Below are 22,007 nucleotides of genomic sequence, written 5' to 3'. Positions count from 1 at the left end.
CCAGCCTTGTGTATTACAGAAATAGCCATGATTATTTATTGTGTGATATTAATATGGGCCATCATAATGTACTTATTGTAAAGCCTGTTATATACTAATATTATCTACTTCGTTTTTAAGCCATTCTCTCTTCTTACTGGATGATTGAAAGTATTTACCTTGGTGCTGTAGGTGAGAATAATTTCGTTTTGTTCTTTATTATGATATCATTAATATCGATTTTAGTCTGTTTATATTGCCAGACCTCATTGATAATGCAACATATACTGCATGGTTACTGTGGGCATACACTACTCCCAGCGTCTGTGAATATTTCTAAAGTTATGGCCCTACATCTCCTCCTACATTGTTCAAAGCTATATTCTTGTTTTTGACCTGAAAAGTCTCACATGGGAATAAGGAAAAACTGTAAGAGAATTATAGCTAAGATTGTGTTTTCTGTAGATAAAATAGAAGAGTGGATAAGCATGACTTGGAATACATGCTACATTGTTTCCATATCACAAATAAAAAGGTAGCTTTTAGTAAATAAGTATTGATAAAAATTATAATGCTATGAAATAACATTGCACTGAATTAAGATAGAGTTAACATGCTTTGCTTGAGAACACATTAGTACCTACAATATTTCTTTCATTGTTCTGTACAGGTAAGTCTATTAGCGTTTATTAACTAAAACACAGTTAATAAGAAGCGTTGAACTCAAGCACTATAGTAACTGATCAGCTTGATGCTTATAAAACATATTAGAGTTGCAATATATATGAATTTTGAGACTGAGCCTATGTCACCTGAATTTTAAGACAGAGCTACAGCAAACCATAAACTTAAAAAATGTAATATTGTCAGGATAGAGAGTAACAGGCACATTCAATAATATCAGTGGGCAAGTCCTTTGAAGTTTCTGCAGTATACTGAAAGATGTACCAAATAAGGAAGAAACGTTTATTCCAAAATCACAGTCCAGCTTTATGCAGAATAATATAAGTTATTGGCCCCTCTAAAATTTGTTTGAAATAAGATTAAGTTGTTGTCTTATAATCTATACTCATGTAAAACACATGTTCTATACTTAAGTTATTTTATTCATTTTCTAAATATAGGACAGTAGTAGCATACTGTTGTTACTATAATCATATCTATAAAACAGATCCTTTCATGGCTAACAAAATTCGTAATTGGTTCATTACATCTGATAAAAATGCGACTTTTCTAGATCTACATGCATTAATCAAGTTCTGATTATCACAGAAATTTGTTCGATTGTAGTACAGTATTTTGAGATAAAGTCTGTGGTAGTTGTCATTCCAACAATTCCAAGCTAATTATGAAATGAAATCTTAGATTTTCTCAGTGGAGGCGATAAGTAACATAATAAAACCAAAGTTCATATATTACTGATTCATGTGGAAAATTTTCACATTTGATTGATACCTCTTACAGTCTTTAATATATTCCGTACACTGGCTCTCATAGGTCACAGTAAACAAATAAAAGTACAGTCTAAAGATTTCACAAACAGCAACTTTTGCTCTTTTCAGAGAAATGAAAATATTAGAAATTACATAGCCATCTCTTAGAAAATTAAGAAATAATTATTTATCAGTTGTGGAGTTATAGAACGAATCATAACAAGCCAGAATGTTAAATAGTCAAAGCTGAACAAATTATTCCCTGTCTATGTAAATGAGATATTTTAGAAAATGTCATATATGACTTTCAATTTCATACATCACATAAGTTATCTTCTTCTTTTTCAGAATCAATGTGTTACTCATACAAGATTATAGATAAATATGTTGCAGTAAATAAAATTTTTAGCTTTAACAGCAAATAATTGGAGAAACCAAAAATGCTGTGCAAAGTAATATTCGTTTTCAAAAATATCTCAAACAGAATGTAGAATTCCTAAAATTCCAATCACTGTAATTAACAATTCCAGGATTACTAACTTTCTTGCCAGGTATCGCATTTTAAGTTATGTGACGAAAATAAACAAGTATTTTCGTTTGACATATTATCTACTGGATTACTGAAATGAATCAAAGGTGTATGATAACGGGATTGATTATTTGATTTTGCTCAATAGAACGTTATGACAATGAAGTTTTCTTACACTGACATGCAAGTTAAACAAAACATTATGTACATTTTAACTGTAAGACGTCTTACATTGAAATTAATTTTAAATATGTATAATTATGTGTAGCACTTTTGTTGACAGACATTTATTATAAAAATTCTCTAACAATCAGATAAAAATGTACACAACAAGAAATATGTAACAATTTATATGTTACATCACTTTTAATAATTTGTGGTAAACGTAACTATGCAACTCAAATCAGATTGTGTTCAGTTTTAGTAATAATTGTCTCTCTGTTAATATTATCCCCAATATTCTCTTTCAGCTTTACTCTTCCTGCTATGTAATTTTTGCTGGTGTAATGATCACTTTTATGCTATATTTGAGAATTTATGTTAAAAGGGAGACTCTCTTGAGAATACATGATTTTTTTCCAAAAAAGGAGAATTTCAAGGATAGGGTCACAATTTGAGGGGCACACATACCTTCTTCAATAGATATTTAAAATACATAAATAAATAGTATTCTAGAAAAATTATTTCACACTACCATTACGCTACTTATTTGCTAATCTGGTTATGATACATCAGATAGACTATAAAATTTTCCACTTACTTGTAAACAGCATTACACTCATAGCTGATGATAAGAATACAATGTCAGAGAGAGATCATGTATGTACATATCGAGCACAGAAGTATATGGTACAGTGGGATAAAATATGCTCCATTGTCAAGCATAAAAGGTTTTATAGTACTCCAGAGAAGCCAAAATAATTATGTGGCCTAAGAATAAAATTAACATGATATCAGTTCATGATATTAGTGGTATAACTATTAACACTGCAAGGTGTAGCAAAGGAATTACGTTTCAGACAGCTGAATAACAGATGATCAACAGATATGTAAACATGCAACTAGTCTTAGACACAGATGAGTATAGAGAGACTACATCATCATTTTATATATACACATTTTTATAATTCTTACTTTATTTCCCAGTTCTCTACCGTATTTACTGCACAATATATTTGCTGTTGTGGTAGACAAATCCAAAATCAAACAGATATATGTACTAGCAACAGTGGGAACAATGGTATGGGAATGTTTATTACTGTGAATGGACCGACCGTGAAGTTTCCAAAGAGATCAGAGTTCATACTGAAACAAATTAAAACAATGTAACTGTGGCAGTATGGATTAAATTTTCTAAAAGAGAATTTCTTGGGCGATTATCAACGAATACATGTATGTAAATTACGCAGGAAGCAAACAATTACTCTTCATCAAGTCAGGAAGGACGTGACACAAAAAAATAGTAAATACGGTAGTGAAATACTGAACTGCTGCCCTTATTCTGGTTTCAGTCGATGCCACTGTACAATTGTCTGTCGGGGTTTTGTAATCATGTCTTGCCAGTGTTTAGTCTCGGTTGCTCCAGAGCCATTTTTACCTAAAGATAATAAAATTTCTTATTAGTTTCAAGATGATTAAGTTAATGACTGCATCTGCAAAGTTTTGAAAAAATAACTTACATTGAACAGTGTACAAAAACAATTAAATTATGTAAGGGTATAAGGAATTACGGACTACAATTTAAGATTACATTTCTATCCATACAAGGTAAAGGTAGTAGCTATGAAACGTTCTCCTGTTTTATTTATTGAGTAAGTATTCTTAGGCAATCCGTTTCAGTATTCTATAGGCTTCATTATACCTTTTGCAACATGCACAGATATCAGACCAGACATGATAAACAACCTCCTGGTATATGAAAACCTGACAGGTCTACTGAAGTAATGTTACTGAAAGTGGTATTGTTGTTATAATGGAAATTGTTTTATTATAGCACAATCACATTATGAGTATACAGTAGCAGGTTAACTCATTAATTAATTTTTTTTATACATCTCACTGAAATTTGTAACCATTCAGCACTACCAGTACTTTTATCTCTTAAACTCTGAAACAGTAATTTTGAATATACTAAATTGAATAGCAATCTCATTCATCCTAGACTGAATCATTGATATTCAACACCTTGGCTTTTTCACGAATCATTTTCTTTTGATACATATCGATCACACGTATGGTAATGGTGTGACTAATACGTGACTCTGTCTGCATTATAGTATGGACCAGGTGTTCACTATCGCATCACTTACAAAAAGAGCCAATACTATGATGACAGATGTCATCATTAAGTTGAGACGTATATTTGAGAAAAAATACCGTGTTAGGTTGATACACTAAACTTTTTTTACCTATCACAACAACATGACTGATCAAAGGCATTTTTTTTTTTTTTTTTTTTTTTTTGCCGCAAGAGTCCGTCCGTACCATAGATGACTGCCATGGCGAATCCCTCTCCCACGTTTTCAGTTTAACACTCCAAGACCGAGCGAGGTGGTAGTATGGTAAGAAATCAGAATCTTATTCGGAAGGACGGAGCTTCAAATGCACGTCCCACCTTCTCTGTTGTTTCTTTAATCAGATAAAGTCAAATGCCAGGATGGTTCCTCTGTAATGACCTTATCGGCGGGACGCCTGAACGTCTTGTCCACAACGAGGACATTTGCGACGAGGACAGAACCTGCTTCGGAAAGAATTTCCGTCGGCTAAAACTGCTATAGAAAAGGTACTAATAGTGTTTGGAGTAACTTTCTGCAAATTGTGGAGGGTTCCTGCCAGTTACTTACCTTCAACAATATATTTCTAGAGTAGTTCTTTTATCCGACCGCCATTAATCAGATTCTGTGGTTCAACAAAAGCGCTATTTTTAGTACAGTAATTCTACAGATTTTATCGCTCCAGACGTCATAGCCGCAGCACTTTAAGATGAGGGTACTTTAATTTAAATTCATCCAAACACCACAAACAGATCCTTTCGAAGTGTCAGTTAAGAAGTCGATATTAAGCTGTAAGGTACTACGCGGTCCTGTGACAGTAATGTGACCACCATCTACGATCGAAGTGAATGTGTAATGTCAACTCACTGACGGCAGGCGACAGCACTAGACGTTGAGGATATACAAAGCGTGACGCGCGAGAGGGAGGGAGCTGCCGCGTACATGTCTAGAAGTGAATAATCATTCTCTTTCGCGCCATGTGTGAAAACATTTCCGAAACTGCTACGTTTGTAAATTATTGGCATTCCATCGTGGTTGAAGTATACCGTTCAAGGAAAAACGACGCTATACAAATCGGGTGCTAATGAAAATATAGGCCATCGATGGTTAGTTGAACGGTCGCTAAGGAAATATGTATAGGCGAACAAGCGAGCAAATGTTGAGCAACTGACCGCCCAGATGAAACAAGGGGCTACCAACAGTGTCTCGTTAGTGACCATTCAGCAAACGTTGTAGCATATGGACCTCTGCTGCCTGCGCCTAGATTATGTACCCGTGCTGACTGCTGTTTATCGAAGATGAAAGCTGAATGTTGCACTTTGTGCCGCGACTGGAAGTTTACTGGGTGACAACAGGAGGCCTCTTCAGATGAATCACGATGTTCGCTCTATAAGATAGATACCGTTAGTGTGTACGGCTCTGCAACAATCGTCGGAAGAGTCTAGACCAGAGCAGGGAGCATCGGGAATGTTTTTGTGGTGTTCCCTGGGTGATGCCAGTCTGGAAGGCACCAATGGATCAACACGAGTATGCAACTATCGTTGGGAACCACGTCCACCTGTACACGCAATTTGTTTTTCCTCGGCACAATGATATCTACCAGCAAGACAATTGGATTGTGACATCAGCTTGAGTTTTACGTCCAAAGTTCGAAGAGCACCAGGAGGCGTTTACTGTACTCAGCCAGCCCAATCGAGGTTCTGTGGGACCGCATGCATCGGTTTGTTCGTGCCATGGATATTCAACTTAGAAACATAGCTCAGCTGGCTATGACACTAGAGTCGGTATCGCTCCACATCCCCCTCGATACCTTCTATAACTTCTTTGACTCTCATCCTGAACGTCTAGCAGCTGCCGGAGTTGGAAGAAGTGGTTATTCACACTAATGTGATTGGACAGTGTACACTGCTCCCGTTTGTTATTGATGTAAAATGACTTCAAAAAGAATTAACGTGGAAATTTCCACGCAAAGGAAGTTAAGATGCACTGTACAGAATGGATAAAGAAGATTTCTTAAAGACATTCCTACCGAATTTGGTTTCAGAGTAGTTGCAAAGTATCCTCATTCCTCAGTCATAGACGTTATAGACGTAAATGTATGTCTATGAAATACCACTGGCTACTGCCGAATTAAGCACTATCTGTTCCTCCGCAGACAGTGACGCCAGTGGTGATGGATTAGAAGAAATTAGCGTCCAATTTCAGGACACTACGACACAGAGAAGGAACACTTCAGCTGGATGAAATATTGTGTTCTTTTATCCAGCCGAACTATTACCGGTGAAACACTTGCGTTATCGTGCTCCTCATAACAAAAAGGAATCAGGATCAAAAGTAATTCACTGTTCGCTTCAGTGTATTAAAATGACTGAATTATACAACACTTGGTCAATATTTACACGAAAGCAATGTATAATTTGTGTATTTAAATGAAAATAAATATAAGGTGCGTATAAAACGGTCACAGTTTCCTGTGAGATGAACCTGAAGTTCTACCAGATCAAGCATTCGGCTGATGAAATACGAAGTATTCGAATACAACATCAAAAGATGGAGAAGTGTGTATGTGCCGAATTTTCGTATGTGAAGTGAAGGTGGCACCTCTAAACTATGACCAAATGAGAGGTAACGTCGGCCGCGGCGAGACAGACAGGATAACTATCAAATCCACAAGAGACATCTTTAGGTGTAAGACTCGAAACGTAGATAGAAAGTAAATAAATATTATTTTTCAGGCAGAAAACATGCGTTTGAAATTGTGAAACGAGCAGTCTGGGCAATTAACTGACCTGGGTCCACAACACTAGCAACATCGCTATACTGGCACGACAAGAGGCTGATACGAAGGGGAAACTATAGCTGTGGTACAGTATACAGTGTGTAACAGGTGTAAGTGCAGTTGTTTTGTATGTGATACCTTAATATGTGCACATCAATGTGTTTGTTGTTGTTTCTCAGCGTCGGACAGGCTTTTCACAAACATGTCACAGACTTTATGACTTGACATTTTCTGTATGTTACTAACTGCACCAGCTTAAGTGAACTACGCTTTTATGAGTGGACGACCCGTTTTGCGTCCGCGAAATTTCATTTCAACACCTTACCTGCTGCCTAGGGAAAAATAAGCATTAATGCCTTGCTCTTTCCATACGTACTGGGAGGTTCTATCCAACATAAACATATATGACTCGTAATAGGTATAACGATTAGTCTGAAAAGAAATACTTGCACTTACACCCACTACATCCAGTAAAGTCGAAAGTACCAGAGCATCTATTCTGCCTTAGTGGCAGCTAGAATTCTGGGGAGATGTTTTCAATGAGGTGTCTAAGTATATGTGGGGGAGTGGTGGTCAATTCAACCTTAAGTCCGAAACGGGAAACGGTAGTGATGTTGAACGATGGAGTCTGGAGTGAAGTGAAAGTTTTAACTGATACCAAAGATATTCCACTGTCTTCAGATGGGGACTCCGTGTAGGCGAGTTCATTCCACTGCTTTACGACACTGTAAAGTGGATCATGCTGATACAGTCATCGCCTTCTAACTACTGTACACAGTAGATGATGCCGTAAAGTGTGTTCATGTGCAACCGCATTTAGTGTTGCAATAAGGGGGTCACACCCTAACTTAACTACGAAACATACCTCCATATCTTAACATCACCTCCGGTGAGGGCAGGTAACGTAGTCCAGGCTTTTGCCAAACTCAAACCCTTTCACCGTGTTGCCACGGGCATAGCGTGATTCAACACTCCAGATCCTTGATTTCTAGTCATCCACTACCCAGTGGCGTCGCTCTTTACACAATCTCAAAAGTTGCTTATCACTAACTGTAGACATATATTGCTTATGAGAAGGATATCTACCTCCCCACGCCATTCTTTTTAACTCATGACGCACAGTACTTTTGCCAGATGGATTGCTGACAGCACTTTAGAACTCACGAGTGCATCGTTCGCCTGATTTCATGCGACATTTTACAGTCACCCTTTGCAACAGTGGACGTTCCCTGCCTGTCAGCACCCAAGGTCTCAATGGTCTTGATTTAGCTCTGGTATTCCTTTGCGTTTCAACTAACAGTCGACGTAGGCAACTGTACAAGGGCTGAAGTGCCCCGGTGGGTATGTTACTGAGGTGATAGACGACGCCTCGTCCCCTTTGGAGTCACTGCGCTCTCCTGTCCCACCTATTCTGGTGTTACTGATTCTCAGCTGACAAAAAAATTACTTTTGACCTTTCACCTGACAAGTCGTGGTCAATTTCACATTACCTAGTTGTGTCTGAATACTTTTAATCAGAGTGTGCTTTTACCATGGACAAGGATCTCCACTCATTGACAAGCGTGGAACGCTGCATCAAATCGGTCTTCTCACTTAAATCCACAAGAAGAAGAAGAAGAACAACAACTACAACAACAAGAACGACGACGAAGACGACAACACTCAAGTATTTACTTGTCTGCTCGTAAAGTAATAATAATTACTGCATGTTGTTCACGACAATTATTTTTTCACCGTTAACGAGTGCTGGGCATCCATGTGGTCTTGTTAGAAGTAAGGAAGAGATCATTTTAATTCGACTGACAATCGGTATACAGCTAATATCCGGACAAAGCAGTCCAGTCACAACTTACCAGCCAAGAGAATGCGGCCTATCAGTTCATTTCTTCCTATGTTGTCGAAGTCCATCACCATTACGTCCAGAGAACATTCCCTTATTTTTTCCCACGGCACGTTGAAGCTGAAAGTCTCATTGAAGATGGGGTTCAAAGTGCATTTGAAGATGGGGGTCTTACGTTTCTCAATCCGTTTGTCTCCAAATTGCAACCATACTTTCACATAGGGATCTGAAACACATAAATTAGTACATGTTACAGTACTATGCAAGTATTGAGGTGAACGTATCTGAAAATTGTTATGAAATCTAAATTTTGATAAAATACGAGTCATGTTAACATCTAATACACTATTTCAACTACATATTTATCAGATTTCCATCATTACTTTATACGTACTTTACAACAGCCTTACTGCGAAAAGTCGCAACACCAAGGAGCAGCTGTGCGACATAAACGAAAGTTGACAGGTGTGTTTCTACATATGAAAAATGAAATCTGTTCAAATTTCACACCAGTCGCACAAGACTGATGCAAGTAGCGCCGTTATGAGGATGCAAATCAGATTTTCTTTACTAGCATGGTGGAACGGACGTTATCTTTAGCTACCTTTGAGATTCGACGTGGTGAGTTTCTGTTAGTCAAGAATGCCTCAAAAGTAATAAAGACGATATTACCAACACCTCGTTGAGTTTTAACGAAATCGTGTAATAGACCTATGAAAAGTTGGATGTTCGTTCTGCGGTACTGCAGAAAGTCTTTGGCCGGAATATAATCACTGCACATGACTGTTGGTAGCGGTGGACACGAGAATGTATGGTCTCAGGAACACCGGGGTCCAAAGGGCCACTTGGCTATACCGAGAGGGAACATCGTCGTGTTCAACGAATGACTCTGGTGCTTTGTACTGAAACTGCAGCAGCAATTTGGGCAGCAGTTGGCACCGCAATGGCACGAAGAACTGCTGCACATTGGTTACTTCAAGGACAGATTCGGACCAGACGTCCTGTCGCGGGTGTTCCACTGACCCCAAACCACCACCATTTTCGACTTCAATGGTCTCAAGCAGAGCTCATTGGAGGGCAGGGCGATGGTTCGATTTTTTCTGATGAAAGCTGGTTCTTCGCCGATACCAGTGATGGCCGCGTGTTGGTTAAAAGGAGACTATTTGAGGGGCAGCGACCAACCCGTTTGAGTGCTTGACACACTGGTCATACTCCTGGAGCTATGGTCTGAGGTGCCATTTCGTATGACAGCAGGAGCACTCTCGTTTTACCCCAGTCATTCTGACTTCAAAATTGTAGGTCAATCTCGCGATTTGGCCTGTCGCTCCTCCTTTCATGAATAAGACTCAAGGGGGTACGTTCTAAGAGGATAATGCTCGCCCACATACCACTGCAGTACGCTTGCAACGAAACATGCTCTACAGAGTGTCGACATTTTGCCTTGGTCTGCTAGATTATCAGATCCGTCTCCAATAGAGTACATATGGGACATCATCGGACGAAAACAACAGCGTCATTCACAAACAGCATTAATCGTCCGTCTATTGACAAAGCACGTGCGACACCCATGGAATTCCATCCCAAAAACTGACGCCCGGCACCTGTGCAACGTAATTTATGCACGTTTGCATAGCATGTTTCCACTCAACTATTTGCCACTTATACTGGTTATTATTGTTCCGCCATTTCACATTTGTTATGGCTTAACTTGCGCTCACATTGACCTGCGAAATTGCAGTGTTAATCACTTAAATATGTTATATAGACAAATTTAGTCTCGAAATTTCATTACTCTGCATTAATCACTAATAGTGATAGCGAGATACGAATACTTCTGGAAGTGCTCAAACTCCAATGAACCTATCGTTGACATCGTGAGCCTTTGGAAAAAGAAACAAATGGACGTATTTTGCGAGAGACTGTACTGATTCTTTAAGAGTTACCCCCTCCTCGTCTTGTGAACAAGTATGCCGCATTCGGGAAATAATTTTCAAATTTGTTACGTGTCTTCAGTGACAAATTACGCAGTGTAACTCTTGTTTTGCTTGACTATGATTTGTTAAATATTATGTGGCTCACAACATTTGCTAATTTGCTTGGGCCCTCTAACCACTACGTATAATTCTGTGGTTTGTTTCGACGTTTCTGTAGGCGTCATTCCAACTACCTTTCATGCTAAGGTTGCATCAAGCAACATGTATTTTATTCTTTTTGTAGAGGAAAACGTGTTCCGTCAAGGGCTATATTGCGCTGACATCTTAATGTTTAATAACTATTAGGTTTCTGGAGAACTTGGGAGAAGTACATTTTATTTTTACTGTTTGAAGTACTATAGATCAAATAACCAGGGAAACCGGATAAAATCTTATATCGTGCTCACTGTGTAATCAAAGTACATAATAAAAATGAAGGTTTATCGTCGGTTCTGAAAATCTACTGCGACGCATTAAAAAAAAAAAAAACTTCGGGGAGGGGTTACATTTTCGCTGTGAGAAATCTGATCTCGCAGCCTTATCGTTTATTTGTGGCATTGTTTTGCAACTCTCAAATGATAGCCATCTCTCCAGTTGAATTCATTGCTATGCATATGGAATTTGGAGTCTTGATCTATATTTCAATGTAGAGGTTACTTTTATAGCCAAAACTTGCTAGACTTCTGGCGATTCGTTAGATGCGTCAGAAGTTCGGCAGTTGGTCTATAACGAGCACTTCAACGGATACAAGCTGTTAAGTCATCATCGAATATCGTTGTTTTCTGTTGGGACCAGCAAACACAATCTGATTAAATTCAAGCGCCTGCAACGCACAGAGCAGAAAGAGAGTTTATCTGTTTACAAACTATTGTAACAGTGTATTGTGATGTTTATCAGCAAATTGAAGTTTGAAACCAATTTTTAGACAAACAAAGGCAGTCTAAAGAAAATAGACGCTAGTTGCTGCACACTGATGCCAGGTGCTACTCAAATTTGAGAAAATGCAGAATACCACTCCAATAAATACAAATTTGACAATTACTTTAGCTCCGTAATGTTTATATCAAAACGAACACTGTTCTAATAGTTTATTACCCATGGATGAAGTCTGTTTTATGATAATGTTGCGGGATGTCAAGTTTCAGTATACTTTTAAGACTGCCTGAACATAAACACTACTATAGTCTTGAAATCATGAGACATAATTATTACGCGAAAGCATTAAACACGAAGACAGTAACATTTCATAGTCATCTGAACTGCATAATCACTTTTCAATTGCAAAAATTTGTTACTGACTTGAGCCGTACGCCATGTCAGTTGCAAGTGACGCAGGCGAATTACACGAACAAGTATTTACTATTTATACACAGTGTTTACTATTCGTAAAGAGGCCTACACTCTTTTCTCGTATTTATCGTTTACATCAAACATGATTCCTGAGCCTTGATTTCAGAAATTTTATTTTATGTACATTTCCCATATAAATTGCGTTTCGTTCGGTGTATAAGCTGAGATGAACAGAATGAAATGTTCCGTCTTGATTTTTTAATTCAGAGTTAGTCTACACTTGCGTTTTGTATTAACTATGCAGTAAGAGAAAAATCATGAAGGAAATAAGTGATAGTAAGAAACTGTTCTGTCCAAGCGATATAAAAATTGCAAATAAATAAAGAAATTTAATTTCTATTCTTATTATTTAATTGCTTTTTTCTTTTTTTTTAGTACGAAAGCATCATGGTTTCATTTGTCGGTCAGAGACAGTGATAAACATATAATTCATCAATACAAAGTCGTCAGTCATTTGTATTACAGTTATTACAATTTCTTTTCTTGTAAATTGATGTATCAGGACCTTATGACCACTGACAATCCGGACATCGAACGCCAAATGGTGACGCGGCGGACAAGTGACGCGGTGAACAAGATGCATATATGTGGAGCAGAGACGAATAGGGGATTGTTCCAGCTGTGATACGAGCAGCAAATGGGGAGATTCATCATCGTAAGCGATTTTGCGAAGGTCAGTTCCTTATGGCCTACCACATGGGGACGAACATCTCGGAGCAAAGCTGATCAGATATTGGCGTACTACTGTCGTGAACGTCGATGGAAATTATTTGGCGGACAATAGAACCCAGAAAATGCGACAGAGAGTTAGTGATCTACATCTCCTTACAGAACGTGCGGTTGGGAGGCGTCTTCGCTCTGTCTGTGACAGGTATGACGGCAGTGTAAAATACTGGTGCTGACACAAGGGTTTCAGGACACAGCCTTCGGCGCACGTTGTTGAACATTGGGCTCCGATGTAGATGACCCACCGGCGTTGCCTAGTCAGATGTATGGCGTTTCTTGTTCCACCAGACCGAGCGATGTAGCATATTGGTTAGCACACTGGACTCGCATTCGGAAGAACGACGGTTGAAACCTGCGTCCGACCATCCTGATTTAGGTTTTCCTCTCTTTTCCCTAAGGAGCTTAAGGTAGTTGCCGGGATAGTTCCTTCGAAAGCGTACGGCTGCTTTCCTTCCCCATTGTTCCCCAATTCGACCCTGTGCTCCGTCTCTAATGATCTCGTTCTTGACAGGACGTTAAACACTAATCTCATTCTGCTCTGTTACATCAGGACGACGGTTGTATACGGGTACGTCGTTATCCGGTCAAATGGGTACTCAGAAGATGCACCGCTCCGCGGGCTCACGCTGGGAAATATGCTACATTCACCTGGACTTCTAAAGAATTTGTGTTATTAATCTAAGGCACCACGACAGATGCAGAAAATACGAAAAATTTTTCTCTTCATGTTGGCCCTGATGGCACTGTCATCTTCCAACAGGGTAACTTTTCATGGCACAAAGACAGAATCGTACAACAGTGCTTTGAAGTGATGACAGCTAATTCACGTTCATGTCTTGGATACAAAATTCGAGTGATCCCTGCGTATCACATCTGGGACGCCATCAGGTACTGGTTCTGTGTCAAAAGCCCGTAATCTACGGGAAATGTGTGTGCGGTGAATCAGCTTTAGTGTCACACTCCGCCGAAAACCTACTAAGGACTTTCTAACCCTTGCGAAGCAGAATCATTGGAGCATTGGGTTCCGAAATTGGACCAACGGCGGTCAAAATATTTGGTTCAAGTTTAATTTTTGACTGTTTTCGTCATGACATATTGAAGCAGTCATTGTTGAATAAGGTTATGTCGATATATAGGGTTATTCCACGATGATGTTAGAAACTTTCAGGGATGATGAAGAAGGGTAAGTGTATAGTGCGCAGTCAAAAGGGTTCAGTTCGAAAACCATACAGTCCGGAATCTGTATGCCTATCAGGCAAACTCGCCGTCAGGGCTGAGGCAATTATTCCATGACGCACCAACTTGAAGGTATTCGTTTAGTGAAGCACCACGTCCTACTGCATCAAGAAGTCCATAATTTAACGCAACTCATCCTAATCCGACGGGAATCGGGGACCATTCAAGCGCTCTTTCAAGGGGCCGAAGAGTGAATCTCATGGAGAGGAATCAAGATTACAGGGAGGGTGCTCGACTGTGTCCCACTTCAGTTGACATAAGTTCTGCGTTACTACATTTGCGGTATGAAGACTTGCGTTATCATGAAGCAGCACACTCCTTATCGCACTTTCCCTGGACGTTTAGCTTTAATTGCACGCCGTGATCTCCCCAGCGTCGCGTAGTACCGTTCCCCAATGATGGAGATATCAGATTCCTTGAAATCAATGATCAGTCGGTCCCGGTAATCGAAAAATAGGATGAGGATCATTTCAATAGCCACCAACGCAAAATCTCGTACACTATTCCGCAAGGGTGGTTTTCGACACTTATACACTTACTATTGTGTCCCACAGTCGTCTTCGGTTCATTGGTAGAATTTTGGGAAGATGTGGTTCACCTGTAAAGGAGACCGCTTATAAAACACTAATACGACCTATTCTTGAGCACTGCTCGAGCGTTTGGGATCCCTATCAGGTCGGATTGAGGGAGGACATATAAGCAATTCAGAGGCGGGCTGCTAGATTTGTTACTGGTAGGTTTGATCATCACTCGAGTGTTACGGAAATGCTTCAGGAACTCGGGTGAGAGTCTCTGGAGGAAAGGAGGCGTACTTTTCGTGAATCGCTACTGAGGAAATTTAGAGAACCAGCATTTGAGGCTGACTGCAGTACAATGTTACTGCCGCCAACTTATATTTTGCGGAAAGACCACAAAGATAAGATATGAGAGATTAGGGCTCGTACAGAGGCATATAGGCAGCCATTTTTCCCTCGTTCTGTTTGGGAGTGGAACAGGGAGAGAAGATGCTAGTTGTGGTACGAGGTACCCTCCGCCACGCATAGTATGGTGGATTGTGGAGTATGTATGTGGATGTAGATATACATTTTCATACTCCGATGGATGTCTACTTTCGACAGCCAAGAAATGAACGTTAGTCCTATCTTGACGTATTTTGTAACCACGTCGTCATGGTTCACGTTTCCGCATTTACTGCACGCTCGTAGAAAAGAAACGAATGCGACACTAATCCCTTGCCTATATATCAGTGCTTATACACCTGCATCGGAATCGCGCCACGTTGCGTGTACCCTGCAGCAACGACCTCAAACGGAAATCGTTTGATCACTCTTTCCATCAATTTGAGATAAGGAGCCCTTGTCGAAAGATATAAGCGAATATCGTTTTGATACCTCTGATAGTGGAATACATGCCTCGGTACTATTATTGCTAAGACTTCAGGCAATGAAACTTACAGAGGTTGTAATAACTGTATGCACGAAAACAAGAAAATATATCTATCAAGCATATGCTCTACAACTCATACTTTAAGAGCTATGAGTAGTTGCTCATTATCGACACTGTGAAATACCTCTTCTGCTGCAAGCTTTTGGTTCCTATATTTTTGGGGTAGTAATATGGACCGAAACAAGAAACAAATACGGGCTTTAAAATGTATACCTCAAGGGATATAGGATCTTGTTCAATATAAGCGACGTGTTCCATAGTTGCGGTTAAGGCATGTACTTAAGAGTCCATTTTAAATCGACAATTTTATCTTGTTTCGGTCCATTCTACTATCTATGAAAGTTCTCTATCTTGTAGACTTAGAAACAACAGTACCGGTGGATGTATTGCGCTGTCAGAGTTGTCAGAACAATTTTAATTTTTCTCTTTCGACTCTGTCATTTCCTGACCATGGTCTCCTGCTTCTAACTGATAAATTTACCTTTCTCCATTACCCCTGAAAGTTTGTAATATCATCACGGTATCACCCTGCACAAACAGAAATGGCCTATGAGCGCTAATGACAGAAACTACAGCACTTTAGAATTCTGCATTTGCTAGTGTACAGTTCACAGGCAGTCTGTGGTAACACCGACCTGTGTTGCTTGACTTTCAGTGAAACTCCGTAACACTGATGATGTAGCTTCCAATGCGAACTGTTTAAAACAGAAACATAGAAGGCTAATGGAATTTAACTGATAAAATGCACGACTAAAATGATGGGATACTACATGCAATCTCACTCTTTGTGAAAGTAAGATAGACAGAGTTTTTACCTGACTTTCCGTTGATATCCTTGGCTTTGAGGTTGCGAGCCTTGAGTAGAGTGAGGGTGAGGATGCTGTTACTGGGGTGGTAGCACAGGGACGTCAGCAGCTCCCCACACTTGTCCTTGGCTGGCGGCTTCAGCGCCTTCCAGAACGATGGCTTCTCTGACAAGTCCACCTGAAAAGCGTCACAGGTCCTCTAGAGCCCATACATCAACGCTAGTTGGTAGCTTAAGCAAAAGAAAAGACGTCATAGTGTCACAATAAACGGCGAGGCAATGGAAACTGTATTGGAAGTACACAACTGCAAAGAATCACAGAGTATGTCTCCCTGTGTCAACCCGTATATACGAAAGGAAGGTAAGACCAGAAACATTTCGACGTCTCAAACTGGGATGGCAAGCTTACGGAAGATGCTCTTCAGTTTTCAAGTCTAAGACGTCTGCTATGTTAAGAGATATGGTTTTTGACCAATGTGTATTCTACCTGCAATTAAGGCTAAGAGATACTGCGGATACCAGTCGTACAACAAAGGTCACTGACATAATGTAAATATTAATTAATCGCGCTGGCCCGGTCATGTCACTTGAAGAAAGGTCCAGATCGGCAGAAGTGGAAGAACGTCTTAGGATTCCACTATGCACATCACTTCAGAGAGGCCACATTACCAAATGAATGAAGTGGCTGATGGCGATGACACTATTTGCAGTATTTGCTGATTTTAGCTTCTTCTCAGATGTTATTAATATGTACAACCGGCCGTAAAATGCGGAAGGAAGTTTCTCAGGACACCATCTGGAGGTGGAGTGGATTTTTCTTAGTTTATCTATTTTACTTTATATCACATCTGAGTTCGGACCTATATCCACTAACAATGGACATACACCATTATTTCTTTATGACTGACGTTAATGGTTTAGAACGTATACGTCTAAGACGATATGAAGTAAGTGAAGGAAAATTGGGAAATGTACAACAGAGAAGTTAAGGTTTGTAGATATCGTAGCGCTCGTACAAGTGTACAGGGAGGGTGGTGGGGAGCGGCAAAACAAAGCTTAACTGTAGGCCTCCCAACTTCCATTATCCGCACTCAAGAGTGGCTGATGTAAGTTGGGCTGCCTAGCTTAAGGTGCATGAAGTATTTTATGGGCCAGTTTTAATTGGCTTACAATGGAGTTAGGTGTATGGACAATTTGGGAGACCTGTTGAAAGTAATCGGAAGTAATTGGAACAGAAGATAGCGTAAAGATGAACAAAGGTGAAGGTGGTGAGTAGTACAACGGAGATGACGACTTGCTTATTGCTGAAATCGATACTGCCACAATATTGGTATTTTCGGAAGAATTAAGGAAGAAGAAAGAACAGTATTCAACGTCGTGTTGATAGCGAGTTCATTCGAGTCAGAGGGGCAAGGGCCCGGATTAAGGAAAAATGGGGAAGGAATTCAGCCATGTCCTCCCAAAGGAAGCATCCCAGCAATTGCTTTAAGCGATTTAGGGCTACCACGAAAATCTAAAATGCAGTTAGGGGACTCATTTCGTCGTTCTCTTGAATGAGAGTCCAGTGTGCTAAGCACTGTACCACTTCTTTCGGCGAGTTTTAAGGAAATTATCTATTTAAAAACTACGGATTACCAAGGATGTCTGATGGAAGGAGGCATGCACAGACTAATTGGGTCAGGAAAGTAAGGCTTTCTTCTATAAATGAACACTATTCGTATATTATATAGGTATGGAAATCAGGAAGAAGTTCCTTGGAAGTGTATGTCTGGAGCTCAGTCTTGTAGGGGAGTGAGACGTGCATCAGTGGACATCTGGAGAAGAATAAAATGGAAGCACGTGAGAAACGCTAAAATTGTATAATGATAAAAATGATAAGGACAGATCAATTACGAAATGAAGTAGTACTAAAAGGAATTGCTGGTGAGTGCGGTAAAGAGACCACGGAAGTCTCGTACCACGAGAAGGGGCAGATTACTGGAGGACCGGTTTCAAAATAAAGAAATAGTTAACGCGGCGCTGAAGACGACACAATAGGATAACAATAGACGATCTAGAGAGAGACTCGATTTGATAATAGATATTAGTGGATATTTGCTGTAGCAGTTACGTACATGTGAATTTGTTAACACAGGATACGAAAAAAAGGAGAACTGCTACAAATGAACAGAAGACCAACTGCTTACAGAGGAAAAGCTTGAAGAATAATAATATGTCCATCACTTACAACATGTTGCTTTAATGAACGGCTAAGTCAAGCCATTAAATGTGCAATAAGGGACAGGAATGGATATAAAGAAAATTTACAAACGGTGCATTTGACAACGTAGTAGTAAGAATAAATTATTAAATTTCCCACTAAACAGGGGGTGAAATATATTACATAGAAAAGGAACCTATGACAAATAAAAGGTACTAACCCAGCTTGCGGTTGAGTGGAACTGAGCTTGAATGGCAGATACATGTGCTCAAACACAAAATAATACAAATTTAGAAAAAAGTTCTATAAAACTTATTAGAATTTTAAAGATATTTCCATATATTTTCTCAATCGCACTTAACAAGAATTTTTTTTACAAATTGATGAACAGTTTTCGTACCTCAACTATCATCTTCAAACGATATGTATTGTAAATGAAACTAGCAGTGTACAATACCGATCCATCATCCGTGTTATATCAGTAATGCTATCTTTCGTAGAAATTGAGACAAAGAGCCTGCATAGCGACGTAAAAATTTTTATACTTTGAAACGTCTCTAGATAAAACATTTCACGACGCTGTACAAGCTCTTTGTTGCAGTTGCTGGCTCAGATAAGGTGACTGCAGGAACGGATTTTCTTTGAAGAACTAAAATAAGAATGTTATGGAATATGCAACGGTATTGCACACTGCTAGATTCGTTTATGGATGCTTGTGATATGAAAATGGTAGTTAAGTTGCTGGTAATTAATTTGTAAAAATTTTTTAATGTCAATTGCGATTGAGACAGTAGATAGAATTTTTTGAAAATTTTTGGAAAGTTTTAATAGAAAGTTTTTAAAACTTTTGTAATTTTATATCTGATTATATGTTTATGATAGTTTTCTCCTGTTCTGACAATGTCACATATATTCAGACACAGGTACGTTATTCCAAGTTGTTTCAGCTCTATGCCATTAATCGTAGTGGCTAGTGATTGTTTGTATGCTAGTCTTCCAGCACTTAAGGCTGCTTGTCTTCAGTGGACCAAACAGCACAGAAACTTGAGCGATTATATTATTTTTCGGATTATGCAAATCGTACACTGCACCGATGACACAATCAGATGTTTAATCTGCTACGTTTGAAGGGTGTACCTCAGACTGTGGATGCTTCCATGATGTTATGGTGGTGTTTCTTGTAGCATGATTTTGTCCCAGTCAATCAGGTTACCTATAACATAAAGCGAGGTGTTCTTGTCACCATTCTCGGTGACCAAGTGTCACTCCTTGACCAAACTGTACAAATACGTTCAGGTACGCCCTAGGCAAGTGTGTTGGGACCAGTACTCCTCATGACGTTTATAAATTGCTTTATACATATAATATGGATATCTATAAAGAAATAGTGATTGAAATATACAAATAACCAGATCTTCACATATTTTCAAAGAATTGCGAGGAGTGGGAAATCACTTTAAATGTTCGCAGATGTAAAATATTGTTTTCGCTAAAATGGAAAGTGTAATATCGTAAAAGTACAATATCAGTTAACCACAACCGGGATCGGTCGGCTCCTGCAAATACCTGGGTGAAACAATAATTTGTATTGACAAGAAATGGAGCAATTCGTATGTAAAGCCAGCGGCAGACTATGAATCTTTGGTGGAATACTAGGGAAACGCAATAAACCTTTACTTGCAGCCTCCTTCAATCTCTCCAGGTTTACTGACGTACAGATTTTGAAATGTATTGACCCTACCTAAAAATGACTGCTACAAAGTATTTGTGCGACAGTTCTAGAATATTACTCCAGTTTGTGAAAGCCTCACCAAATGAAATAATAGAGCGTATTGAACGTATATGGAAATGGAAATGAAGTCCCACGCTTCTAAACAGAGCGTAGGGGAACGCACCGCCGTAATAGGCAAGGTCCAAATGGAGGTGGTTTGCCGTTGCTTTCCTTCGACCGTAATGGGGATGAATGATGATAACGAAGACGACACCGCAACACCCAGTCATCTCGGGGCAGGTGAAAATCGCTGACCCCGCCGGGAATCGAACCCGTGACCATGTGCTCGGAAAGCGAGAACGCTACCGCGGGACCACGAGCTGCGGACATTGAGCATATACAACGAAGTTTTTCTTGAACATATGTAAGTATGTTCAAGGAAAACCTCTTAGCGATGAATCTGGCAATTCGTTACAACTTCCTACTTAAGGTCCCAGCAGAGACGGCGAAGACAAAATCAGCCTAATTTAAGCTACAGGGGCCCTGTAGCAATCGTGCTGTCCATTCTCTGTACGCTAATTGAACAGGAAGAAATCCAGATAACTGGTATAATGGGAAGAACGCTCTCCCGTGTATTTTACAGTGCATGTACAGTAGATGCAACTCAATACGCTATGAACATTTCCATAATCTCTGATGTCCATAGCCATGTTTACAGGGCTGACGCACACATACATTGTATGACGAACACTCATGCACACTATCGCAGCTCTACTTTACTGTTAAATCGTTCGATCATTAATCCGTAGAACAGTCAGTGAAACGTTTCTGTCAATATCACAGATATTTATTAATTGTAAGTGATCGTATCTACAAAAGTAGCCTCAACTGGATCTGGCTTACCAGAAGAAGTTAGCTGACTCTCGGTCCCACTCAGCTGGGGACATCTTCACCGTGTTCCACACAATCCGATTTTTCCGTCAAGTTGAAATGTATTTTCCCAGAAAATTACATAAAGAGTGAAACTTGCAGTATCTCTACATCCAAACGCAACACCGCAATGTTTAATGGCTGTTACTGAACCTTTCTTATTACATTTGATCTCAATTAGAACTAAGTATATACACCATTTCATTTTGCAGCCCTTTGGCGTAACTAACCATTTTAATAATGATGTGGTGGTAGAGAAAGACAGAGGCCAAAGACATAGCCAAAGAAAGAGGTCGATAACTCAAGATTAAAATCTTTGACATTGGTATCGTAATGCGCAAGTAAAATTATAGATAACTGTGATACGTACGAATTCAGAATTTTTTTTTCGAATTATTTGGAATTACTCAGAATGCTGTACTTTTTAAATTTCCTACCATTACCATTTTGGATATTTAATTTCTCACCATTCGCCATCTTGATGATATCGTGTTCGAGGTCATTGATGGGGTCATCCCATATGTAGAAAACCTAATGAGCAGATGTATAGTGGACCAGAACATACGTAGCTATACTACTTAAATGTAATGAAAGCTAAATAATGCATTGCAGTTTTAAAGGATTAACGATGTCTGTAATTGGTGAATAAAGCAACTGAAGAAAATTTGGATACTTATTTAACAATATCAAATGCCTAAGAGGTAGCTAAGTTAAATTTTAATGTAAGCTAAAGTGACCGTTACTTTTGTCATCTCCTGCTATACTATAGAATAATTTATCCTCGTAAATTATGGTTT

The 22,007-nt window shown here is 39.3% G+C and overlaps 1 protein-coding gene across 1 annotated transcript in view; it reads right to left on the bottom strand.

The window, feature by feature from the left end:
• Positions 1–2,272: 2,272 nt before the first annotated feature.
• The window catches only part of LOC126418795 (synaptotagmin-7), a 332,326-nt gene continuing 312,591 nt past the window's right edge, over positions 2,273–22,007 (bottom strand). The window contains exons 5-7 of the mRNA XM_050085726.1: positions 16,380–16,548; positions 8,847–9,059; positions 2,273–3,538 (exon numbers count right to left, since the gene is read on the bottom strand). Of these exons, the coding sequence (XP_049941683.1) occupies positions 3,438–3,538; positions 8,847–9,059; positions 16,380–16,548 (483 nt within the window). The 3' untranslated portion in view covers positions 2,273–3,437. The remainder of the gene's footprint in view (positions 3,539–8,846; positions 9,060–16,379; positions 16,549–22,007) is intronic.

This window comes from Schistocerca serialis, chromosome 9 (genome assembly GCF_023864345.2).
Source record: "Schistocerca serialis cubense isolate TAMUIC-IGC-003099 chromosome 9, iqSchSeri2.2, whole genome shotgun sequence".
In the NCBI taxonomy this organism is placed as follows: domain Eukaryota; kingdom Metazoa; phylum Arthropoda; class Insecta; order Orthoptera; family Acrididae; genus Schistocerca; species Schistocerca serialis.
This window is presented reverse-complemented; position numbering and strand designations above follow the sequence as displayed.